At 38.4% G+C, this 27,790-nt stretch overlaps 1 protein-coding gene across 2 annotated transcripts; it reads left to right on the top strand.

The window, feature by feature from the left end:
* Nucleotides 1-705: 705 nt before the first annotated feature.
* Nucleotides 706-26,253, top strand: LPL (lipoprotein lipase). 2 transcript variants are annotated; one of them, XM_018576837.1, is made up of 10 exons: nt 706-912; nt 11,263-11,441; nt 13,201-13,380; nt 14,640-14,751; nt 17,679-17,912; nt 19,400-19,642; nt 21,552-21,672; nt 23,745-23,927; nt 24,942-25,049; nt 25,845-26,253. In XM_018576837.1, coding segments are annotated over exons 1-10 (1,464 nt in total). In that variant the 5' UTR covers nt 706-809; the 3' UTR covers nt 25,846-26,253. The 2 variants fall into 2 exon arrangements, with proteins under 2 accessions (XP_018432339.1, XP_018432338.1); XM_018576836.1 differs by having other exon boundaries at nt 17,679-17,921.
* Nucleotides 26,254-27,790: the final 1,537 nt, after the last annotated feature.

Raw genomic sequence — 27,790 nt, 5'->3', positions numbered from 1 at the left:
GCTAGTGGAGCGAGGTGCTGAGGACCATGTAACATCTGGTCGTATGTGCAGGAGGTAAATCATCAGAGGCAGTCCAATGAACAAAAAGAACAACGGGGGGCCCCAAAGAAGCAGCAGAGTAGATGGCAACACCCATAAATGGAACAGTGACTGGCAGCCTAGATTGGTCTGTGCTTGAGGAAGGCACACTTGTAAGGTAAGTAGGTAAGTGTGCCATAATGTGCCAGTATGCTGTTCATAGCATAGCTTTAACTGTGGGTAATATGGTCTTCTCACCATTTATAACTAGCCATAGAATATGTGTATGACTTTTGTAGGGAAATAAAATCCAGGGACATATTTCAATAACCTTAGATTGTAAGTTCCTTGATTGATACAGTAGTGATGTATACATGAATAAAATAATATTACCACATTGTTCTGTGATGTTGGAGTATTAAAATGCCCTTAGTGAATGTATTTTGAAAGAGATGTGTTGCTCAAGCTGTGCACTGGAATGTTCTATTCTAAGTGCATCAGCAGATTAGTTATTACAAGTGAAGTCCCTTGCAATCTTTCACATTGATGCTATTTTTTACACTTTGAAACCCTGGGAACCTCCTTTTGGTGGGATGGTTTATGATTTGCATATCTCTCATAACATAAGGAGACTTCTGACTGCCAATAGCAATTCAGGACTCCTCCTGCCTGTGTGAGACCTTTCCATTCCATTCAGCTGCTAGAACATTAATCAAACTTTTTAGGTCGTATAGTTCTTCAAAAGAGAGATAAAAAGCATTATTGTTTTAGTGCAGACAAAAGTTTTTTTTATGAAAAACATGAGAAGTGGAGAAGTCCTTGCACTGTTTGTATGGATGCACTGTCTGCTGACTTGCTACAAAGTCATAGCTGCTACTGAGCCAACCACTACAAGTAAGTTTGTTTCTTTAGTAAGTGTTGTCTGTTTCGTCTTTCTTTCATTTCAAAAGCCTAGCAGCTCTTTCCTACTGTAATCCAATGAGGCATGTTACAGATCTTGTTTCATTCATATACTCAAGCTGAGCCGTTTAAATGAAATGTGTTGTATGTTTTACAAACCGTTTCTGAAGTTTTTGAAGCTGTATATACTAGATCTATATTTAGATCTGCATGCTATTTACTAATTTGTATGATGGAATCCATAGAGCTAACAGAACATCTTTGGAGATATTTTAAATGTTCCACCACATGCTTCTAAAATCACAGAATGTACTTGAATTCTTGGCACACGCATGCTTGCTTATGTGCCTTGAGAAGAAAACTTTTTTGAGCTCATAATAGGAGGAATGTATTTTATATCCCTTTGAAGTTAGCACCAGATATTGTAACAGGCTAAAAGGTATGTAATTGAAAGTATATATTGTATTCATTCTGATATGACCTGAAACCAAGTATTTATAATTGTTTAATGCAAAGGACACTGTTGTGCAGTAACCAATAGCAACCGGTCATCATCCATTTCTTATAGTCGGATTTAGGGAGATTTTTCTCTTTAGTTGTATTGCTTTTCTAATTTAAACATCTCATTGAACATATTTATTTTGCATTTCACTTTCCTGGGCATTATGAAGTTGAAAAAAAAAATCTGTTTGGGATGTAGATGAGTGCAGAGATTTAATTGGGACTCAAAAGGTCACAATGCAAAATACCTGTGTATTTAGCTTCCCATGGAAGCAGCCATGCACTGAATTGGTGCAAGCTAGTGCCAAAGGTATGACGTGTAAACAGGTTAAGATCCACTTCCCCCAGAATTTAACTGCAGAGAGTGGCTTCTTCCATCAGAGCCAGTTCACAAAGATGTGTTGTTTTAGGACAGATTCCCTTTATACAGCCGTTAAATTCACAGGCATAATCACAAGGAAAGTGTTAGGTATGGTTTCACTTCCCTAAGGAATTTTTGGCAAAGTTCCAGCTAAAATAAAAAATAAAAAAAAAGGTACTTGAATTGTCTATGAGAATGTCAATGAAATTCTTTAACTCTGTTTAGAAACAAATGTTGCAGATTTTAGGAATAATTCTCTCACATGGCATACATGTGAGGTATACTTGTGTTTCAAAACATAAACTCTCCTCTAACAGCGTTGTTAAATAATATTCCTCAAATGCTGCTTTTGGTTTAAATGTTTAAAATGTAAGTGTTTCCTTATAGAAGCCAAATGTGTCTGTACAATAAACAAACATTAGGTATGTATATTTACAGCACTGGTGATAAAACGTTTAAAAATTAGGTGATGAAGTGGTAATTCTGAGGTTGATTTACTAAAGACAAAAAGGCTGTTCACGTTGCAAGATAATTTTCCCTTAGTTTAGTAGATGAGCTGAAAATTAACTTTGCAAAGAATACCAAAGAACAATAAAAAAAAAAAAAACCCACAAGATTTTTGCTTGCACGTGATTGGATGATGGGAGTCAGCAGAGCTTCACCACATTCTCTAAGCTAAAGGAAAATTCTCTTAAAATGTTAACAGCCTGTTTGCCCTTAGTAAATCAGCTCCTCTGTTTTACTCCAAAAGGCACAATTTGTAACTTCAGTAGTCATATTTGTATTTGAACTGCTACAGTTTCCACACTTTAAATCTAATTTAATAAGCTGCAGTTTTTTTTCTTCATTTTCCAAGCAATAAAGGCTAATTTCTACGATAATCCCTCTTATGGCTGCAACATAGGGAACACAGTGGGGTTTTGGGAGGACCGAATGGTTTGAATGACAAGCATAAATATGTGACCGATGGTTACCTTTCCACAGCTCATTCTTCAAAAGCGTCTAACCTAATACAAGGTCATTGTAACTCCACCCGGCCTCACACCCCCTTTTCTGACTGGCTGATTGGCTCATTGAGAACAGCATGAGTAGGCTAGTCCGAAAATCTCTCAACGATCACAGCTCTTGGCAACTATTGTCATATTTACAGCCCTTTCAAAGCTGTTCACTCCCTCTGCAGCCTGGGGAATGTTTATATTCTTTTGTCAGCTTGTGCACATTCATACTTCCCAACCCACACATATATGTAGGAGTACAGCTTTTGTAAATATTACTTTTAAAGTCCATTTAAAACAAGGAAAACTGTTGTTGCTGTAACTATTCCATGCCACACATTATAAAAATATTATGCTACACACAGACTAACAGGGCTATTCACAAAAGGGTGAAGAGTTTGGAGAAGGCAGGAGAAGTGAACAATCTAGGACAACATAGCTGAACTGGAAAGTGAGCTGAATTGGAGAATTTCTCCACATCAGCTATTTTGTCCTAGATTGTTCTCCTGTCTATATGCTTAATGGTATTCGTATAATGTTCTGTGAAGTGCATTAGTTAGCATTCAGCTGTTTACCTTTTCCTTTGGACGGGCATGACGTCATTATGATGTCAATTAACCATGATTGGTAAGTTATGTTATCCGTTGGTCTATATAATGTGGTGTGATCTTGAACACTATGTGAGGACTCTGTGTCCTCAATTTCTTTTTCTATTTTAAAAGAGAAAAATCATGGGGCTGTTTAGACCCCTAATATTTCCCCGAAGTCCCCCAAACAGTAAAAAAATTGTTTTTAATTAATAAAAAATAATAGTTACATAGTATTTGAGGTTGAAAAAAAGACACCGGTCCATCAAATTCAACCTTTGTGCGACTGTGTGTGATGTGCATGTGTATGTGTGTACACAAGTCCCTGTGTGATCTTGTTTTTAAGAGTACCTGTACCCCTCTATGTTACGGTCTCTGAGGAAGGTATCTAAATGCTTTTTGAATGATTCAATACTCTCAGCTGATACCACTGCTTGCGACAGGGAGTTTCAGACTTTAACCGCTCTAACTGAAAAAAAAACCCTTGTGGTTAAATCTTTTCTCCACCAATTTTAGGTGGTGGCCTCTAGTCTTTGTAGTGGAGTTTACTGTAAATAGTTTATTGCCATCACCACTAAACATTTAGAACACCAAAATCATGTCCCCTCCTAATCGCCTCACTTCTAGCATTAAATTTAGTTACATTGTCTTATAGCTTAGGTCCTCTAGCCCCTTAATTAGTTGTGTTGGCCTTCTCTGGACTCTCTCTCAAGCTCAAAGAAATCCTTTCTGTGGATTGGTGACCAAAACTGGACCGCATACTCCAGATGAGGCCAAACAAGTGATCTATAAAGTGGCAAAATGATTACTTTATCTCTACAATACATTCCCTTTTTAATACAAGACAGTACTCTGCTAGCTTTGTTTGCTGCAGCCTGGCATTGCAAGCTATTATTCAATTATCTACTTAGAATATTGGGCAATTCAAGCAAATGCAGGTTTAGTGGATTGGCATGAACCAACTGCCGTTTAGTAACCCACCACCATGTGATTCTTTGAAGAGACATTTTGGACAGATTACAGGAGCATGAAAGGTAAATCATCAACTAATGGGTGGCCTGATTCTGTTTGATCTATCTGATAAATAAACTATATATTGACAAGTACATATCCACAATTTTAAATATTGACTTATTATTACATTTAAGAAAATGTTTGGTGAATTGGATTAAATACAGATTACCAGGCCTAAAATGTAGTGCACAATTGTCTAAATATTCTTACTTTTGTTTATTTGACCGTTTATTGCATGTTTTATTAATCTCACTATGTTTTGAATAAATTAGTACTACATCTAGTCATCATCATTAGAGATAATTAAGAGAGGGGGTGGCTTGTTGTGAAGGCTTGCCAAGTTCCTACTGTAAAAGCATGACTCATAAACAGTAATGTTCTGCAACATCTACCTATTCTGTGATAATGTTATTTATCAGTGCTTAACTCAATTACCGAAAAACAATTATTGTTTAAGATTTCATGGTAAAGTATTTGGATTTTGTCTTTAAATAGAGTTACAACAGCAATTACCTGTAACAGAAAAAAAAACCGGACATGTCAGAAATGTTATTTTTTTAACTATTTTAAAATGCTAATTATATTACAATAATCTGATCTCCAGTTGGTTTAGTTTTATTATATACAGACTGTAAAATTGCACTTAATTAGCCCAAACAATCAAAATATGGCATTGTATGATCAAGTGCAAATTTCTTTCTGGCTGTTTTGTTTGTTTGAATGCATTATTTTGCACTTTATTGACAGTTATCAGCAAACTACAAAGAAGAAATACATATATAAGAGTAATTTTATGTGCCAAAGAACAGCCTTGTCATACAGAGCAGGAGGCCTGCTTTTCTCTGCTGCAACACTGCCCAGTCACATGGTGGGGAAGAGATAAGAGAGAGGAAGCATACTGATAAACTCATCACTCTGCTCTTGTAGCAGATAATAATTAGGCCCTGCCAGACAAGGCTGTGCTGTGGGCCAGAGCTGTGTAAATTTCAGATGTGGACTGACAAACTTACAAAACCTTTGGCAGTGAAAACACCTCCCTGCTGTAGGCAAAAAACGGAGGCTGCCATTGCTGACGTCTCCTGAAAATGCTAGTTGCCTGGCTAACCCGTTTGGTTTCAGCAATCTCTGACTCAAGTAGACATCTAGAGGTTTTTTTTTTTTCTACTTTTGTTGTGCTCTTGTTCCAGGTAAGAAGGAGATCAACAATAGCAACCTCCATATTTCTGCCATGACAAGTGTTCTTTAACTGCTCGTTTTTACAATTGTTGCTGATCACTTCATGTTGTTAAAGTCCAAAAGGAGAACATTTGCTTCAGTCCTTTGAGTTTTTAAAGCCCCCACATTATTATTTTATGCCCTGATGAAGGGGGAGTGTTGTTGCCCCTGAAACGCAATGGCTGTTGAATTCAATTTGCAATTTAATGATTTAAGACTCTGTGGACTTTTTCACCCGCTTGGTCTGACGCCCATTCAATATATGTTTACATTGAAATGTACTTGGCTGTATTTATTTATGCAATGTGGTTGCTTGCTATGGCTTGCTGCACTTTGTCTTTTTCACTGCTTTAATGAATAAGCTCAGAAGTGTTGCAAACGGTTGTAGTACATGAAAATATAGGTTCACTGTAACACTAGAGGTGTATGAAGGATCATGGAGAGCTCTATATTGCTCCTCTTTCTCCGTGTTTTTTTTTTTTTTTTCCTTTCAAAGTACTGTTCTACAAAAAATATCATACTGACTAAGCCAACCTATTTCTATTGAGTAGGCCATTTTCAAGAAGTTCATGTGATGAAAATGAAAGGTTCAACTTTTAATTGTTCAAGATTTTATCATCCAATCCATATCAGATAGGCAACAATCTATTAATACTACTATTACTATTACTACATAGGCAGCATGTAAAATCCAGCTCCACAGTGACTATATTTAATGGTGTATGCTTTAGTCATATGACTACTCCAATTTTTATTGTACATTCCTGCTTTTCACTTGGTTCTTGAATGGCATACATTGTTAGATTTTCACATTCACTTGTACATATTACTGGCCAAAGAACCTGGTTCCCCAACAACAGAACATGGAATCATGGCCATTATGTCTGTGGATCTCCTGGTGTATGACTGATTTCGTAGTAAAATGTCTGTCTGTTGCTGGAAAATCTATATCAATAGTCAAGTTTCTTTAAAAACTCCAATTTGTCTGCAATTAGCTGTGAAGTTCTGCTTTTCAGTTTAGACTTAACTGACAGGAGTGTAAATGCATTAAAGGAGAACTATGGGGTTAAGTCTTTTCCCCATAGTTCTCCTTAGGGTAACGGGAGGACACAAACTAGCGTCCTCCCGTCACCCTAGGCTCAGTATACCGCAAGCTGCAGCTCGCGGTATACTGAGACGCCACAGCTGAAGCGGATCCCGACAATTGTGGCGGGATCCACCCAGCTGCATGACTGGCTCTGCCTATCTAGAGGCAGAGCCAGCTGTACCCGCCCCCTCCCCCGTCCGATCCACCAGTCAGCGCTGGCGGATTGGAGCGGGGAGAGGGGAATCCAGTCCCTCCCTTGTCACGGCAGAGAGCCGTGACAGGATCGAGAGGTGAGCGAACGCCGGTATGTGTTCACTCACTTCCCGATCTACTGAGCCGACCTGTAACAGTCTCATTGTCACAGGTCGGCTAGAACTATGAGGTGAGTGAAAAGCACTCACCTCATAGTTCTCTTTTAAAGGAAAACCCCAGGAAGTATCATAAGAAAGAACTGTGTGGGGTGACTAGTAAGTGTTAATTACCTATACTTCTGTGCTATCCACTGGCGGAACTACCAGGGTTGCAGCGGTCACAATTGTGTTCTGCCTGTTGGGTTGGGGGAGCATAGAGGAAGAAGAGGGCCTGCAGCTCCCTCACCCCCCCTCCCCGGAGATAGTGCCACTCCTTTCCCGCAGCTCTGCCACCTGCAGGAGTAGAGGCGGGGGCATGTACGGGCGGCTGTGCGTGGATGGAGAGGCTGTGCCAGTGATCGTTCACCTGTTCAGCAGAATGTGCTGCAGGCATCGCCGGCAGCACATTCTGCTGTGTGGGAGAGAACAGGCACGTGATTGGGGGAGAGGCTGGTGATATTAAGCATCGCTAATTTTAATTATAATGTATTGTTGGGACTCTGACCTGTCAATAGCTGTTGGTATTCTGCCGTGCTGTACAATGATTATACAGCAATGCAGAATAGCACCAGCTATGCAGGACTACCAGTCCCAGCAACACATTATATTATTAAGTAGGGATGCACTAGTGCCATTACTCGTGAAAATGCAGATACTAAGCGGAGATACTAGCACTAAATGTATAAACTGAAGCGGCTGCCTGAGGTCCCGCGCTTGATGGGGAACTCGTCAGCCTTCCTGTTAACCACACGGTGCCTGATTATAGTGCGTTCCCATGGCAGTGAGGGGTTGGGGGGGCCCTTCATGGTTTCTTGCATGGGGGCCATGATGTTTCTAGTTACGCCTCTGGTGCTATCCTTGCTGAAACACAAAAAAACCCTAATGCCAGGACAGGGCTACCATTAGCTTCCAGACCCATAGACTTCTACTGCAGTGATTAAGTCCATTCAAATTATGTCGGGGACCAGGATCAGAATGCGCAAGGACCTGGAGCAGTCTGCATTGACACATTAAACTTAGCTCCCAATGGACCTTTCCTGTGATATTTCCTGAAGTTCTTACTCATAATTAATGTGCTTGTTACTTCTGCTAAACTAAGCCACTGGTGCTGATTCACGAAAAGAGAACACATTTCACTTTTGCTGAAGGAAATGTCTATTTGTTAACTTCCACTGAACACAATTGGGTGTTGAAAGGCAACATGGGTTTACTTCTCAAGGTGAAAAATGTAAATGGTACATAAATCACCTCTACAGAGTTTATTCTAGCACACTAACACAATGCCAGCTCAATTACAACGTATATTACAACGCCAGTATAATGTTAAAGCACTAGTTTTGTAAGGGTTTTTTGCATTCCTTGTCTTTCATTTGTGCTGCAGAAAATCAGTTCCTGAGATGTTTGTAGCTCATTAATCTTTATAGCCAGTGGAAGGATTGGTTAAATTTGTAGAAACTATCATTAACAGAAAGTTATAAAAGCAATATATCACTTGCCATAAAATGAGCAGATGACATGTTTTTGACACTTTGACTTTTTCACTGTAAATGTGATATTGTAAAGGGAGATTCAGTCTCACTGTCCCCCCCAAGTGGCTCCGAAGGTGACATTTCTCTGTTTATGAAACATCCATTCGTGCTACAAGGCAAGAAAGCTGTCCACAAAACTGCTTTCATGTTCACTCAGCTTTCACATGCTTCCTTTGGCAGCTTTTAGATAGTGTCAACAGTGCTTGATTTATGGGAACATTGCTCTCTGAGTTAAGAACAACTTGCAGTTCTTGGAAAGTTTGCCTCCAGAGAAATAGGTCTGCCAAGTCAAATGCTCACCTTCAACGCAATTATGTACAGTTCAAGCCTGATAGCAGATAGACAGGAATGTTAAATTCTCTGTAAAACAATTGCAGGCGAAGGGACCCTTTGAAAACAGCTCTATAAAGGACATGTTTACTTCTATCAAGGCTATAGCAAATATGTCATAGTTTATACTGGCTATTTATCTACGATGATGCCATTGATGCCTACATACATCATATAAATAGATCATAACCCTACACTGGAAATGCTGGTGAAGTACTGTTTATAAAAACAGACCCGTCAACTTTGCTTTAGTTATAAACAGTGGTGGAAAAGAAGGCTGAGTAGCTCTACTTAAAAAGCCAATCAGATTCCAGCTGTCACTTTTTTTAAGGCAGATTTAAAAGTCAACTAGCATCAGAATAGAGTTTACTGAGTTTTTAAAGAATTTGCCCAACTTAATCTGGTCCATTTTAGGAATTGTTCCAACTGTTCACCTATAGTTACATTCTATGGCCAACTGTATTGTCTCCTTTTTTCCTAATGTTTATAAAATAATCAGCAGTCTACTAAATCAATTCTTGCTTACTGTTTGTCTTCCACTGCCACTAAGAGGTAATTGATGACTGTGTGCCTCACTATCATTATTATGCTGTAATGGTATGTACAATCCATTGTCTGGAAGAATCTGCTCTCTTTAAGGAATTCTTAAAATTAAAGAAGATATTTTCTTTTAAAAAAAGCCTTAGTTTGGGGAATATTTATATATTTGCTAAGTAAACCTGGAGGATTGCATTTTTGTACAGTTGCCAGATTTCTTTTTCATTTGTAAAGAACTGTAAGTAGATGTAAGCAACCTGGTAGCCAACTTTCATAATCACAGCCCTGTCTAATAGTACTACTGTTGGCCATAAGTTTGACAGGTAATGCTGATTCAGTGTCATGAAAGTACATGACATGCTATGCATTCAGTATATGCCCTGCAAATAGGCTGCTGAATCAGCTTATGGAAGTTCACAGGGTTAGGAGATAAGAATGGTAACATCAATCTACGGTATTAGATGGAGAAATTAACTTTGGTTGTGCAATAGGTCGAAAGGTTTATCTGAGCATTAAACGTCTACTAGTAAGATAAATTACAATATTGTAACTTGCAAAAAAATTGCAACATACATATATATTGTCTACATTGATCATAAAAGAGCAGTTATTATGGCTTAACTGCATAAGAGTGCGAACAATGAAAATAATCTTTTTAGGAGCTACACCAATCCATAGCACACTTCTCATTTGTGGTGGGCATTAAAATATTTGCCAGAACCCACAATGGCCAAATGTTTTCCAAATCAGCCAATGCAAGTGAGGTCATTTGGCAGTAATACAACATATAAGATCTGAAATGTGTGTGCTCAGACAACTATCTAAACAAAAATTGGTGAAGTAAAACTTTGTGGACCCTAATGTTGGGACTTGTCTCCTGAGCTGTTCAAAATAAAACATTTCCTTGTACTGGACAAAAGTTCTGCCTATTCATGGTTGGATCTATATACACCAGTCTATATACATTACGTGAATACATGGTCGGATCTATATACATTACGTGAATACATGGTCGGATCTATATACATTACGTGAATCATGTTATTTCTGGGTGGAAATGTAAACTTAGATGGCAAACAAAGAACTTCTATGTTGGGAGAGCTTTTGCACGCATAACATAAGGTAATTACTCAGGATGTCCTGTCAAACATATAGAATTCATAAGAAATTGTGCCTGCCTCAGGCTAAAACTGTGAATCAAACATTCTTATTGTCCAAGAGTTAGTAAAACATTAACGAAAAAACATTATAAAAAATGATGTAGGATGTTATATTGTGTGCTTGCATTAGACAGGGAAGAGGTAGATCATTACTGCCTCATCACTTTCTCACAATTTATTGCTACATACCGATTCCGTTTGAAGTTTAGGTAATTTGAAACAAATGACTGGTTTAGTAAACTATTAACTGCGAAGCTTTGTATCATCATTTCCTAGTTAGTAAAGCTGGACAAACACCAGTAGAATTTTGTTTGAAAAGAAATTGGCTTTTTTAATTTTTCGACCATAGTCAAATCGATTTTGACCATAGTGAAACAAAAAATGGAAGGAGAAGGATGGAATTTTTCAGGAACAATTGAAATTCTAACACTGAATGTGGTTTTTGTTTGAGAAACTCCATTCATTTCCAGTGTATCCATTGCAGTGTAATCAGAGTAAGCATATTCAGTATAGGAAAGAAGCCTGTACAACTGTGCAAGCCTCAAGGTAAATCTGTGGTTCAGCTTTAATCATATATGTTTCAAGTGCCAAATACAGATAACAACTGACAAGTACACAGATACATGTTTTAATGTTAGACCTAGTAGCACATATTCACCATTTTACTTTAATTTACAGCAGCAAATTTATTTGGGGGGAAAACTGATTTCAAAGATATTGAAAGCAAATTTGCACTGCGCACTCCAGATGAGCCGGATGAAGATACCTGCTACCTTATCCCTGGGCAGGAACAGTCTATTACAGAATGTAATTTCAACCAAACAAGCAAAACATTTGTGGTTATACATGGATGGACGGTAAGGGAATCTGCTCGTAGATTATAGAAAGTGTAAAATCTGTACTTCTGTCCATGCAACCAGCGTTGGAAAGTGACAGCCATTTACCAGAAACTCCATGTAACTCATTGGAATTGATTTACTAACCTTATAAACACACCACGAACAAGTATACACCTCTGTAGTGTGTTCCCTCCCAGCATTATCTATTGGTGGAATCTAGACACCTTTGTAGTGTCTACAGACCCAGCAGGTGTGTTGTGCAAAGCCCTGCATGAATTGCAAGGTGATGTTGTGTAAATTAGCTCTACATTGTGTTGCTTGCGTTGATGAATGCAGGAATGTAAATGCATGAGCTAACCATTTTTGTCTAAACTGTGAAGCAGCATTATATATGCATCATGTGCATGATTTTTCCATATATGGCATTTGTGGAAATATGCTTTTAGAGACTTTTTGGTTGATAAATACGTTTTGCTGTGTAAAAATCACACGCACCTAGTGCGTGCGTGTGTTTAGGTTAGTAAATCACCCCCATTGTGTTGCTCAGCTCCTCCATGCTATCTATGTAAGTGCAAAGCCTGACTCGGAAACGCTTCCTATGTGCTCTGATGCTTTCAAAAATGTAGCACAAGGAGGGTTATGCGACACCATGAGTTACATAGTGTCACAGGCAAATGGACGTTAGTTTCCCATGCTCATTGCTAGACAACTGAAGTACAGACAAATGTCAAACATGGTGCTATGCATTGATCAAGGTACATGCGTTATATGGCTATTAAATGTTTATAGCATAAATCTAGGGGGAATGTCTACTTTAATCAACCAGATTATTATAGTCATTCTTGTCATGAAAAGAATCTTTCTTATACTTTCTATTTTTGCTTCAACAAACTTCTTTCTGTGTGCTTTCAATTATCTTATTCCCTTTCAATTTATCGTCCTATTACTTCCTCCTTGCTTTAACCACTGTCATATTTATGAATGTGAGGGCCATAAAACTTTTGAAGTTAAAAGAATGTTCCTATACAACTCCTCAGTTTTTTTTTTTAATTTGATAAAGTTCTCTATTGTCATATCATTAAATAATATACATCTGTGCAAAAAAAAAAAAATACGCGCGTGCGCACACCGGCCCGTGCGGCATTGATCTTACGATCATGCTAAAAACCAGCCGAAAATCGTACGATTCTCGGCTGGTCTTCTAGCATGCTCCTTAGACAAAAGACGTGCGACCGTACAGTAAAAACGGTTGCACGCCTTCCATACACTTTGCAATTATCGTACGATCGCGGGATTTCCCGCGATTATCGTGCGATAATCGCACAGTGTATGGGCACCTTAACAGAGATCTTGATTGTGGACCAGTATCTTACAACATTATACTATCAGCAGAGGAAGTCAAGGGCAGTAAAACAAGGGCAATAAAACACCAAAACTAATATGGTTGTTAAGTGTATAAATAGTATAATAATGTAATGCCTGCGGTAAACTTGTTTATAGAGGATGACACCTCCTGCCAGACTTCATTCCTTCTTCTCAGAGGCTCCATGGCTTCTGTGGAGATTGCCTTAGATTTTGCATAAAGTTAGCTTTAGCATGAACACAGGCAGGCATCTCCTCAAGACGTACTGGTGGAGAGACATCTGCCATTTCTGAGGAATTGGACCAAAAGAAACAAAAAAAAAAACTGTATATATTTTATTTATATTTTGCCTGATGTATTATTTGTTTATTAATATGTATGCCTGCATTTTTAAGTTACGTTCTTTCTTTTTAGGTAACTGGAATGTATGAGAGTTGGGTTCCTAAGTTAGTAGATGCCCTGTATAAAAGAGAGCCGGAATCAAATGTGATTGTGGTAGACTGGCTATCTCGAGCACAGCAGCACTATCCAGTTTCAGCTGGATACACACAACTGGTGGGACAGGATGTTGCAAGTTTTATTGACTGGATAGAAGTAAGTACAGATCAGCAGACCTTGAGAAAATCTAAAGGGTGTAAAAAGAAAGTGTTACCCCCATGTGCTCTGTGGGGTCTATTCTCAAAGCAGCCGAAGGATCTAGCCATAGTTTCGGCTGATCCTTCGACTAGCTTTGGCCCCAGGACCCCTTTGGTTCAGTAGTAAACTAGCATTGCACCCACCCTCTGCTGCAGTTCTCCATCAGGTCCACTACTGATTGACAGCAGCAGAGGGCGGGTACAATAGCTTGTTTGCTATTGGCTATTGCAAATTGAAATAGCCAATAGGAATCTAGCAATGCATTCCTATGGCGTGTCAGAATAAAGGAAAAAAAAAAGAAAAAGCAGTGTTTCTCTCCTTGGCGGCTGGGAGAGGGAGACTCCCAAAGCGCCCGGGAGAGTTTTTTTCCCTTTTTTTTGGATGGCAGCAGAACTGCCGCCCAATAGAAAACAGTTGGGCGGAGCTAGCTGTCACTGCTAGCTCCGCACAATCGTTTTCTATTTATTTTTCCTTCTTTTTCAACTCTTTTTCTGTTCTGCTAGGTACCACATATGCTGTTCGGCATCTATAAGAATAGACAGAACATCAGCGAGTAGCCTGCTGGAGGTTCGGCTTAGCCGATCCAGATGTTGGTTCGGCTGAGTTGAACTCCTTCTGCACTTGGGGTGGATGCTCAGCATGTTCGGCCGACCCGAAGCCACCCGATGTACGGCTGATTTCAGCCAATATATGGCTGAAATCAGCCGTACCAGCCTGAGGTGAATAGCCGAACAGCGTTCGGCTCACTTCGCTTTAGGTCGGTCATTCACTCGGCTGCCTACGGCAGCTTAGTGAATAGACCCCCTATGTGTATTGTCATGTATTGTTCAATATTCCAAAAACAAAAACAAAAGACAGCTGTTTAGTCTGATACCTGTTAGAAGGTGTACTTTTACTCTTTTAATGATGTCTTTTGGATGTCTTCTATTGGTGTCTTTTATCAAAATCTAGCCATTGTAAAATTTTAATAAAATTAATAAAAAAATTAAATAAATAAAAAAATAACAAAGGGCCACAGAGGGAGTAACTTTAACAAATTAACTTCATTGTTTATTGTTGTTGTTCACCCATGCTTTAATGCAAACAAATGCTTTAGGGGGAAAAAAGAAGCATTATTTTCATGATTATTTATTTTATTATAAAGATTTCTTAAAATGTATACGTTTAGTATGTTATCTAGGTTATATTAATCAACTCAACTTCAATATCATTTATAGGAAAAGCTCAACTACCCTGTGGACAACATTCACATTTTGGGATACAGTCTTGGTGCTCATGCAGCAGGTGTCGCTGGGAGTCTCACAAACAATAAAGTTAATAGGATAACAGGTGAGATAAATGAAAATGGTTGCATAGGTGAAACACAGGCGTAAAGGGTCAGTCCACCCAGAACTAATATATTAGCTGTTGGTGAAACTTCGGGCTGAGCATCTTATATGTCTTGGATACTCCTACAGTGACATCTCCCTGCCATAATTCTCAACTCTGTTCTTGTCCTTCTGGGAGTTCTGGGTGTTCACAATGACACTTCCCCCATTGCATTCTCCATAATCTAAAAAAAGAAAAAGAAAAGGGAGAGTGGGAATCTCATAATGGTCCCAATAAGTGTAAACTAAGTGGTTTGTATGAATTGGTAGCAATTATAAGTCTTTTTAAAACATGGTTTTTAACCATATGGTGTCAAACAACAAAATCGGTATTGCTCAGGGTAAAGGATTGGTTTAGAAAGGATATGGCCGGTATATTTTTTCAAACCTCGGTTTGTCTGCTAGATAAAGTCTTATCATTTGAGGAAGCTGAACCCCCCCAGGAAAAAAAATTATCTACGGCCCTGCATAATGGTCACATCAGATGTGCAGACCCAGGAACATGCAGATATTTATCTAATAAAGTAACTAAGAAAGATTTTTTAAAAATGGAGAATCTACCAAAACTGAAATATCAATTTTGGGTTCACTGACTAATCAAAAAAGCTTTACAGTAATTTGAATGAATTCATCCATATACAACACACTTCTAATTAAAACAAATCAATCTTACTTTAGTATGTCTAGCAGTGATAAGTGGATCCAATGTCCCAACATTCCCAACATTCAAAATCGCGCTCATGTGCAGTATGCCCTTTAGTCTAAATATGAAACCACCTTAAGGCTGGGCACACACCTTACAACCATCGCAAGACTTTTGTCTTACGATGGTTGTAAGGTAATTAAAGAAACGTACGATCTGCCTATCTTGGACAGGCAGATCGTACTTGCGATGATCGCAAGCCGCGCCCCCCTGAGGGGCGGGCTTCCGATGACCGCAATGCCGAATGGGCAGTGTGCGCTTGCGCACACCGGCCCGTCCGGCTCTTATCTTACGAACATGCTACACACCCGCGGAAAAACGGACGATTCTCGGCGGGTTTTCGAACATGTTCCTAAGATAAAAGTCGTTCGACCTTACAGTAGTAGAGCAAAACAAATGACAAACACACTCAACAATTCGTGAAAAATTAATAACTAAATGTGCCGAGCTACAACAATGATCAGATATAAAGAGTAAAAAAAACAAAAAAAAACAGTGACTCAAACAAATGTCAGTGAAAAAAATCAAATCAGGTGTAAAGTCTTTAAATCTTCATAAATCCGCAAAAAAATTCCAAATATAGCAATATTGATGAATATTACTTGTTCCTTCACCAAATGCACCACACCAGATATAGGGGTGCTCACCTTATTGAATGACCCCAGCAAAAGGGTCAAATCAGGCAATTCCCTTTTTAACCAGGGGAGGGGGCCCTCAGTTCCAATCGCTCACAGATGTCCTCCAATGGTTACAGTCGTAGAGGTCGCACGGCTTCCACACACCTTACGATAATCGTACGATCGCGGGATTTCCCGCGACTATCGTACGATTATCGCAAGGTGTGTGGGGACCTTTAGATAGGAAAGCAATAGCCTCCAATCTTTATTGATCTATAGGCCTCCTCAGTATAAGGTGTCAATGCCAGGATCGTGTTGACCGAAAAAAGAAAGCAAACACCATAGCGCGTACCATCTAAACAGAGTATGATTTATTAAAAGAAAATTACTCACATAAAAGCAGTGGTAACATAGCATGGACTCTCTCTTAAAAGTATGTGCAAGAGTTACAAATGACTGCGGTCTTCTGCAGAAAATGTGAAAGCCGCACATGCTGGTTTGTGAGTGTGCCATGACACCTTTCTACTGTCTTACAGTAGTAGAGGTCGCACGGCTTCCACACACCTTACGATAATCGTACGATTGCCCACTGCTGCAGTTCTCCATCAGGTCCCCACTAATGATTGACAGCAGCAGAGGGCGGGTACAATAGCTAGTTTTCTATTTGCTATTGCAAATTGAAATAGCAAATAGGAATCTAGCAATGCATTCCTATGGTGAAATTATTTTTTTTTTGATGGCAGCAGAACCGCCGGCCAATAGAAAACAGTTGGGCGGAGCTAGCTGTCACTGCTAGCTCCGCACAATCGTTTTCTATTTATTTTTTTCTACTTTTTTTAACTATTTTTCTGTTCTGCTCAGTCCCACAGAGGGAGCGAGCAGAACAGCCGAGCCGAATGCTCAATCATTCAGCTATTCACTCACTGCTGTTCGCCATCTATAAGAATAGACCGAACAGCAGTGAGTAGCCTGCCGGAGGTTCGGCTTAGCCGATCCTGATGTTGGATCGGCTGAGTCGAACACCTTCTGCACTTCGGGTCAGACGAACATGCTGAGCATGTTCGGCCGACCCAAAGCCAAGCGAAGCCACCCGATGTACGGCTGATTTCAGCCGATATGCGGTTGAAATCAGCCGTACCAGCCTGAAGTGAATAGCCGAACAGCGTTTTGCTCACTTCGCTTCAGGCCGGTCATACGGCAGCTTGGTGAATAGACCCCTAGGTTTAGTTTAGCTTTAAGTCAAAGTTTTTTAAATACCTGTTTTTTTTAAGGGTTTTTTTGTCATTTTAATTTATAATCCTTATGATATCTCATTGATTTTTTCCACAATGTGATACATTTGAATTAGACATATTGTTCTCTGAATTGGAAAACTGCAGTACATATATATACTGTATGTCAACAAATAGTTATCCATTTATGTTTTGCTCTCCTGATGTATGCATTTCTTGTGAGTAGGCATCTTTTTTGAATATGATCTGCTGATTTAGTTAAAAATACCATTGCCGTTGGAATGTTGACAGTTTACGGGTCATCATACTGCCAGTCTGACATTGTCTTTCTATGCAGGTTTAGATCCAGCTGGGCCGAGTTTCGAATTTGCTGAGACATCCGTCATTTTATCTCCTGATGATGCAGATTTTGTGGATGTGGTGCATACATACAGTGTGGGTTCTCCAGACCACAGTATAGGCATCCAAAGGCCTGTTGGACATATTGACATTTATCCTAATGGTGGGAGCTATCAGCCAGGATGCAATGTTGGAGATACACTTTGGCTAATGGCAACAAAAGGTCTACGAGGCATCGTAGGTAAGGAGATATATATATATATGTGTGTGTATGTATGTGTTTCATACTAATCATCATCACCAAAACCTATCCAAAATAAACAGCAGGGATTCCCTCAACACACTTGTAGCCTTGATGGAAGATTCCGCTCTATTTTTTTGCGTTCAGCCTACTGGTTGAACTAGAAAAATAGAGCAGTGTATGACCAGCCTTAAGGTGGCCATACACTTTACAATCCTCGCAAGACTTTTGTCTTGCAAGGGTTGTAAAGTACTTTAAAAAACTTACGATCTGCCTATCTTGGACAGGCAGATGTTACTTGAGATCATCGCAAGCCCGCCCCCAAGGGGCGGGCTTTCGATGACTGCAATGATGGGCGGGCTTCCGATGACTGCAAACGGGCAGCGTGCGCGTGCGCACACTGGCCCGTTCGGCAGTTGTCGAACAAGCAGACCACTAACCCGCCGAGAATCGTACAATTCTCGGCGAGTTTTCAAGCCTGCTTGTTCGACGGAAGACGTGCGACCGTACAGTAGAAACGGTTACACGCCTTCCATACACTGCACGATTATCGTACGATCGCGGGATTTCCTGCGATTCTCGTATGAGAATCGTGTAGTGTATGGGCACCTTTACTCAGCATGAAACACCTCAGAGTGATCAGTGTCCTTATGTAACATTGCAGAGTCAATAAAGATTTTAAGTGCAGGTGTGGTTGGTTTGTCTGGTCCCCTTTGTTAAATGTAATTTCTAAGGATTTCTGCACTTAGGACTGACAACTCTTTTTGAATAAGCCAGTAGAGTCCAATTGATAGTTGATCTGTCTGCATGAATGCTATTTACACAGTTTACCTGCCCACTTGTAAAATGTCTAAATGTTATAAACTTCTAAACATATGTTACTCTTCATCAAGTGCCAAGAACTACAAAGTATCCTGCCAAGTGTCAGTTGACCTAATGTTTATTTTAACAGTACAAGGACACATCACATTGTCAATGTACACAATCAATGTAATTACATAGTTTAAAATTCAGCATTCATTCTTCTATATAAAAGCTGGGTATACACTAGTAGATTTTTTTTACAGATTCCTCTATCTATGCTAAACAGCATTTATGGAGGAATCCGCTGCCGCGTCTGTCATATTTTGACATTCTCACTGTCAAAACACCTGGATAGCGCCTGCATCTGATTGGATGCAGACACTAATTAAGCGGCAATTTTACAAACGGCTCCTTTGGTTTTACGTTTGAAGGGTGTCGGACAGAAGCCAGCAAACAGGGCTACCCACTTAAATAATTTTGGCAAGTCCATCAAGAACCGGTTGAAATTCGCTCAGTTCATAGCCAGCTTAAAATGTTACAGCCAAACTGCTGCTTGTTTGTTATTAATAATTTGGGATGTAAGTATAACTTTACATAGTATTTGGGGTTGAATAAAGACATACGTCCATCAAGTCCAACCCATATAAAAACTTTGTTTCCTTATTTTCTCATAGACATTGACCAGATTGTGAAGTGTTCCCATGAACGGTCCATCCACCTCTTCATTGACTCTCTTCTTAATGAAGAGAAGCCAAACATGGCCTTTCGCTGCAATTCAAAGGAAGCCTTCGATAAAGGACTTTGTCTAAGCTGCAGAAAAAATCGCTGTAATACACTTGGTTACAAAGTCAATAAGATACGTGGGAAAAGAAGTACCAAGATGTTCATGAAAACTAGCGCTCAGATGCCTTTTAAAGGTATAGTGCCACCTTTCATAAATTATGATAAAGCTTACGTACCTCAAGCTTTTGAAAGCAATGCATTTAAAATGAATTACTGTATATATGCTTAGTTTTTACTAGTGCTTTTGGTACCTAAAATCCTGAATAATCATACCGCCAGGGAGGTTAAATAAAAAAAAACAATATTAAAACAAATAGTGATGCGTAGGCTAGGAGTGTTTAATTGAGCAAACCTTTTCAGAGAAAATGTATTTCTTAGGAAGTTGATGATAATTAAGGGCTAGCTTAGTAAAATGTTTTTTGCTTTGTACCCATGCCTAGGGCATAATGAATAAATAATAATAAAATAACTATACCCGGCTATTAGGAAAAGAATCCACTACTATCTACGTTGATTAAAACATAATTTTGCACTTTAAAGGGGGCATTTCAGCATAGAACAATGGAAGTGGCTGCTAACTTGCTGCTGAAGATACATCCTTTGGAGCAGTGAACCTTTTTCTTGTTTTATTACTTAATGAAGTGATTAACTGAAGGAGTGCAGTTTTCATACAGCCAGGTGCTCTTTAAACACCCAGTCATTTCCAGAGGAATTTAAATTCACAGAATTGTCTTTGCACATGATTGAATGAGTGTATACAGCCTCATCAAGCAATCAAAGCCTCATCAAGTATTCCTATACTAAATCAATCCCAATGAGGCACTGACTGAGAACAAGCATGGAAACTGTTAAAGTAAAGTGACATGCATACTCTTCCCAGAGCATTGCCTTGCTAGGCAATGAAGCAAGGATAGAGATGACAGGCCTGGGGATTGCACCTTTGAAAACTAAGCTGGTAATGGCAGCTCCTATATTACTATCCTTACATGTACACATTAAAGCAGAGTTAAAGTAAACAGGATGAAAGCGGGTTCTTAGTGGGCCCTCCTCCCATGCTGGCAGGTCAAAGCACTTATTTACAGCTCCATCACCCACCACTGCCATCTTCTCTGCTTCTTCTGGGTCCTGTGTCACTTTTCATTGGCCTTCAAGGGGCCACTGATGATATAACTCCTGCACATGCGCACAGGAGTTTGCATTGCCACTGGCAACCAGATCCATTCTGTGCATTTTACAGAATGAGCAGGGACTATACATTGTGCAGTACATGTGCCTTGCAGCGTATTCACATTGCTACCGTGTTTCCCCGAAAATAAGACGTTGTCTTATATTTTTTTGGGCTCAAAAAACACACTAGGTCTTATTTTCGGGGTAGGTCTTATTTTTTTTAATGTATAACAATCCAAAGTTAATGCAAATCCAAATTAAATAATCCAAAATGTCAAAGTTAAGAATAGGGTGATCAGGACAATCAGGGGTGCCGTAGCTTTCCAAGAACAATTTGGTAACCAGAATGAGCGAAACGCACTTTCACTATCGATTCCTCACAGGCGGAGTGCATTTGGTATCACTCCGCCTGTGACAGGAGTCGGCACTATAGAGGAAACATCTTATGCCGCTCTGCTCCCTGCGCTGCTGCCTCGGTTCCTCTAGCGCTGGCTTCGTTGGCACCGCTGATTCTCTCCCGCTGCTCTTCAAGTTCCCCCTTATGCCACCACCGGCCCTGGGAATGGTCACAACTAGGTCTTATTTTCGGGGTAGGTCTTATATTTTAGCAATTCCCCAAAATAGTACTAGGTCTTATTTTCGGAGTAGGTCTTATTTTCGGAGAAACAGGGTAGGGGAAAGAGGAAAAAGTGTTTTTTGGCAGGAGAGACTGTGTCTTAGTTCCAATTTACTGCAATTAGCTAGGACATTTATGTAAGTTTTTTTGAATTTTAAAAGTCAGTGTTGTTTAGGAAATGTATAGTGACATTATCAGACTTTTCCTTTTAAAACTGTTAAACGGTTTCATTGACATGTATCTTCTTGTTGTATGTTTAGTGTTCCACTATCAAGTGAAAGTCCATTTCTTTGCAAAGAAGAACCTTACTGTCACCAAGCAACCTTTTCTGGTCTCCTTGTATGGTACTAAGGGAGAAAGTGAAAACAGGCCACTCCAAATGTAAGTGTGGGATGCTATTTTGTTTTTTCTCAGAGCTCTGTTTGCAGATGTTATTTGCCGTACATATTAGAACTGTCAGTTTCTCAGTGACATAATTACACTGTGTGATTTCTATGTATTATTCTATTCATTCTCTATGGGAGAAACGGTAGTCAATATTTACTAATAATAAGAAACTACTTCACAGAGAATTCTCCAAGGAACACTGAGAATTTCCTGCAGTAAAATATGTATTGCCCTTTTTAACAGGTGTTTGAACATTTAAAGGTCCTCCTTTACAAAGGAGCATGTGAACTGAAAAGGCTTCCCACTAACACTCAGATATTGATAAAAGTATACTGTTCTTATTTTTTTAAAATACATAATTTTGTATCATTATATTTTTTCTAAACAATGTAATTTAATCAAACCATTACTAAAGACAACATTTTGTATGTCTTCTGATATTGAAGCATTCAGTATATCCAGATCAAACAAGTATTAGTAAAAAACAAAATATATAAGATCTCTATATTATGAAATAAATGCTAGTTAAAAAGAAGTTGAAGTTAAAACAAAGCATTTAATTTATTTTACACTTTAAATACTAGTGAAAAAATACCTCTCAAACTCACATAACTAGTCTACTAATAGAATAGTTCAGAGATCTACTGTTTAGGATTTTTTTGATGCCTTGACATACACTTTGGGGTCATGTGTGCTCTGCAAATGTTCATTTTGTGCACATAATGGCAAAAAAGAATGTTCTTATTATATTTTCTTTTCCTTATTTCCTATGCTCTTTGGTTCCACCTAGTGGCCATTATGTAGTTTTACATTACAATACATTTAACCGTAAAAGAAAATATATCAAGAACGATTGTTTTTCCCATTACTTGCACAAAATGAACATGCAGGGCCATTCGCCAATTGTTTAAAAATAGTCATGTTAGCTGACATGACTATTTTTGTACAATGATATCGAAACTCCTTCTGCACTTCGGGTCGGCCGAACATGCTGAGCATGTTCAGCCAACCCGAAGCCATGCGAAGCAAGCCGATATACGGCTGAAATCAGCCGTACATGCCTGAAGTGAATAGTTGAACAGTGTTCGGCTCACTTCACTTGGGGTCGGTTGTTCACTCGGCTGCCCTCGTCAACTTAGTGAATAGACCCCATAGTTTAACTAAGAACTCAGAGTGCAACCAAGTAGAAAGCACACTAAGGTAAAGTGAGAAAGAGCAGTCTTAGTCAGGAGATATTGCATTTGTGAAATGTGCTTACACTGTGTGTTAATTTAATTGAAGTTTTGCAAAAGGGAATGCCTTCATGCCAGCCCATAGATGTTACATTGTCTTTTTAATGAACATAGCTGTTTTGCACTGCAGGCATTCACCAATATATGATGTGAGTCATGTATATCTTCATGTAGTGAGTGAAGGTTTGCAGTAAAAAATAGGTAAGCACACTATAAAGGAAAGGCTGTTGTATGGGCAGGGAATAAAAGGCAGATACGTTATAGAGTAAAGTGGTCTAAAATCAAATTAACCAAGAGTTTGTGTACAATGTCACCTGTCCATTAAATGTCAACATTTTTTGGCACAGAAACATCTATATCTGTATCTAAAAAAAGAGAGAGAAGTATGCAATTAAGAGGTTGAGTTTATCTGGGTTAGTGACATTGAAGGTAATCTATTGGTGTCTTGGTAAATCATATATATACCAATACCAATCAATCACATAGGGGAGGACTCTAGAGAAGAATAAACAATGTAAGGGGCACTGCAGACACTGAAGCCATAACATGGAGGATATCTGACACTATTATTATCAGAAAGCAAAATCAAGGGATTAGAAAATCTCTTTGAGTTGGTGGGTGGCCATTATGTGAACACTGCTTCACTAAAATATATTTATGGGGATGGTAGCGTAATTGGTAATAGCATATAATGGTAATCAGTAAGTATCCAGTCTAGGGTATCAAAATGGTCACAAACAGTCCTGCAAATAAGTATGTTTGCATCCTGTTACTCAACCTATTAATTTATATAGTGAGCACAAGAATTCTAACAACTGATTTTGACTCTTATAGAGCTGAAATGTCTACAAACAAAACCTATTCATATTTGATCTACACTGAACTGGATGTAGGAGAGCTGCTAATGCTGAAAGTTAGATGGGATAAGGAGTCATTCTTCAGCTTGTCAGACTGGTTTACAACATACGCATTCGACATTCAGAAGATCAGGATAAAGTCTGGAGAGTTACAGAAAAAGTAGGTGTTAATTGCCCCTGTAGAAGCATATGCTACAATAATTGATTTGGTAAAAAATGTCTTAGAAGCCCTTTCTGTTGGGTCTTGTCACAGCTTATATAATATTGCTACCATTTTCTGGAGCTTATACCATAAGATCAATGTAATTCAACACATTTTATAGTGATCAAGCAATGTCATTTACAGTACCACTGTTACCTGTTCATGCAACAATGAATAGAAGAAAGATGTCTATTCATGAGTAGCAATCAGTTAGGTATGAGCTTTTGAAATCTTAATGCATGTATGCTCAATACACCTAATGTTAAGTTGCTAAAGGTTTACTGCCTCTTTTGGTATCATTGGGTTAAAAGGTAGGTGCAGTTTAAAAACTGAACTTCAGGTAAATGGCTAAACACTCAGATGAAATACATGATTTGTAATTCTGTAATTTAAACACCTCTGCCAGACAGCACAGCCAGGTTAGGGACCTCACATTACTCTGCTGCAGTTAAGTAATGCAGCTTGAACTCCTGTACTCTCCCCACCATCTTTAAATTGTGGTTTTATATCTGGCTTTTAAATAAAACTCCTTATCCCACCACTTTTTTTACCCTCTTCATTAAAATGTTAAGATGAAACACTACAGTTCCAGCGGAAAGGCAATTTTACTACTGTGGCCATTTTAGCCTATAGATGAGGTCAGCAGGCCATGACCACCATAGATCTGAATTTAAAGTGTATACATACATTTTACATTTGCATGACAAGAGCAAGGTACTTTATTTACCCATAATAGTTCCTACTGTGTTGCCATTTGATATGTCCAGCTAGAATTACAAATGTCTAATTTTACAAACCACAAGTTATTCCTTATATGACTATTTGCACAAAACAGGAAATGTGAGGTCTGGGAACTCAGTCCAATGCCAAACAAAATGTTTTTTTTCTGGGACCACTGGTATTTGGAAACTTGTAATTAGTTAATCAGTTATGCCTGCTTGCTTAATATATGCATGTTTGTATGTGTTTTAGGTTAATATTTTGTCCTGAGCATGGGATGTTTGCCACTATTACAAGAGGAAAAGGCCCAGTGGTATTTGTGAGATGTAATGAACACTCCAGTGTGAAGAAACATGAATGGTAGGTTAAAAAAAAATATTTAAAAATATATATAATATACATAATACAAACATAAAACATTATCAGCTCTCCAGCTAAACTAGACTATAAAAACGTACACTTAGGCTAGGTTCAGATATCGGCAATCCCGGGCCTGGGGCCGCGCTATCGTCTCCGATTGCACACAGCGATTGCTGCGCAGCCCCATTGATTTCAATGGGGTTACATCCGCAGGACAATTGCTAAAAAAAGGTACATGTACCTCTTTTTGCGACACGCACCGCTCGTTTTTTTGAACCGAGATCATGTGCGCTTCCCACCGCGATACTGCCCGTCGCGACTGGGGTGCCATTAGAAAATAATGGCACCGCCAGCACGATCAGTGGTGGTGGGCGATTCCGTGACCGAGCAACCATCTGCGCGGTTTTGTGCATGATTGCCGTGCCGTCACGGATCGCCATAGTGTGAACCTAACCTTACAAGAGCCCCATCCAACCCTTTGTAAGCAAACATTTATCTAGTTGTTTCTCACATTTGGTCAATACGGCAGTGTGATTTGTGAGATATAATAGCATCAAATGTTGCCATTATTTTTCAGATGCCATGTTATGAAAATATTTTTTACCTGCGGGTGACACTGCAGGTAAAATCTGAATTTTTACTCTATTTAGTAAAACAAGAATAGCATTGACTGTCCATGGTTCTATACAAAGGATTCACCAGAAGGGATTACATTTTATTTCACACTGAAGAACACAATTAACTGATTTAATCCTTATACAACAGCACACTTATTTTCATGTCATTTCTTTACAGATGTGAGCAAAATCTCTGCACTTTAAAACTCATATTGATTGACGTTCTTGAAGCTCTGAAGAACAAGAACATCTTTGGTTTCTACTCTGTCCAGTTTATCTTCAAATTATGTTTGCAGACATTTCATAGTAGACAAAAGTAAACAGATGGGAAACAAAAGACCACCTTCTTGATAGCACGAATGTAAAATGAAAGTCACATTATTCTGTACAAGCCATTTCCATTCCAAGGAATGCAAGCTGTCTGTGAACTGTGTTTATGTATTTTTAAATAGATTTTAGACAACCAAAATGTATTATTGAATAGTACATGCTCATTCCATGCTGTTTATGCACTGGAGTTTAAATAACAAACCAAACTTGAAATGCAGTTGATGCGCTATAGGAGTTACTAATAACATTTACAAATTAGTGCCGTATCAACTTCACATTTTGTAATTTACAAATGTTATACAGCAAATAATTAGCTATTATTTCCAATGGAAAAACATTAGTTATGAGAAAATTTGCAACCATGTAGAACCTCTGTCCTTTTTATTGCTGTCTGTCCCTGCTGTACAATAAATCTTCTCACTTCATATTCTGTTTGACACCTGGGACCTGAAAGTGATAGGAAATCTTCCTAATAGGTGCACAAAAGGCAACCAAAAGAGAGGGTCTACTTTTTCCCCACTCTTTTCTACTCCCATTGGGGAGATTTCACCATTCTGACACCTGCCAAATATTACAAGAATTGAGAGAAAATATCCCTATTTGTGACAAAACCAGCAGTAAAATGATGACAAAGGTTCTAACTCATCCCGTCTCTATGCAAAACAAAAATTAAAAGGGGGTTTTGGAGCATAAACCTCCCTGAAAGGTTAATAGTATCTCCTTTTACGAATCAACTGTACTTTAATTTAAGAATTACTTGAAGCCACATTGGTATTTAACGAGATCCGTTTCATTTCCCTTTGGATGTTCTGTGCTAGCAACTGATAAATATGGGGCAGAGCCACAACAAATTGTGTACCATAAAATAAACAAGTGTTGTGCTAAATATGTTTGTTTATGTACCACTTTTTTAAATGGATTTGTTAAAAAGGATATCAATTACAATGTTTTATTTTATCTTCATGAAGCTTTATTTATTGACACATGCAAAAAGCAGTATTATGCCTTAAATTAAAGCAGCTAATCACAGGTTAACTTCTATTAAGCGGCACTACTCAAAGCTTAAGATTGTTAGCATTGAAGTAAAGCACATTACTTGCTTTTTACAGTTATTAAATAAAGCTGAAATAGTGCCTCGCGCACTTTCCTCATCATAATGTATATGTTACTATAACCATTTTATTTTACATTCATCTACAAAACCTGTACAAGGTTTTAGTATTGTTTTATTTTGGCAGTAATCTATACTGTTACATATTTATTTGGAAAACATTTAAAGGAATTTGAGAACATAGTTTAATGCTTTAAAATCTTAATCAAAAATATATAATTTAATAACAATATAAAAAAAGACAAAAAAAGGAGTATTGCATCTGCATGCTATTGACTAAAGACAATTAACCCCTGACTAGATATGTATAAAATGTTTAATATAAAATTATAAACTTGACATTTTGGATCAAAATATAGGTTTGCACATTTAAATGTTTTTATATTTACATAAATAAAGGAACTTTATAAATAACAAATAAATGTATGACACAAAGAAATTACCTTTCTCTAAATGACTGTTAAGAAAGAATATGAAGGAGCTGAAACATTTTTAATATTTATATTTTTTTATGTATATGTTTTAGAAGACTACCAACATTTTTTTTTAAATTCATACTGACTTACATTTCAACAAATGTATGACAGCATCTGTTATATGTTTTGAGTTGTATGAAAAGAGTGTTGCTAAATGCATGCTTAAAGGACCAGGAATGCATTGTTAAGAATCTAGGAACATAACCA

The sequence above is a fragment of the Nanorana parkeri genome, unplaced genomic scaffold (assembly GCF_000935625.1).
Source record: "Nanorana parkeri isolate BGI_ZX_2015 unplaced genomic scaffold, ASM93562v1 scaffold78, whole genome shotgun sequence".
Lineage (NCBI taxonomy): Eukaryota > Metazoa > Chordata > Amphibia > Anura > Dicroglossidae > Nanorana > Nanorana parkeri.
The sequence above is the reverse complement of the archived record's forward strand: the minus strand, read 5'-3'. Positions and strand labels throughout refer to the sequence as shown.

Excerpts from the sequence above, each read along its gene's own strand:
- LPL (XM_018576836.1), top strand. The coding sequence starts at position 810 with ATGAAAAACATGAGAAGTGGAGAAGTCCTTGCACTGTTTGTATGGATG. Across the intron at positions 14,752-17,678 it reads TAAAGTTAATAGGATAACAG|GTTTAGATCCAGCTGGGCCG; the intron begins GTGAGATAAATG and ends CTTTCTATGCAG. Across the intron at positions 19,643-21,551 it reads CGCTCAGATGCCTTTTAAAG|TGTTCCACTATCAAGTGAAA; the intron begins GTATAGTGCCAC and ends TTGTATGTTTAG.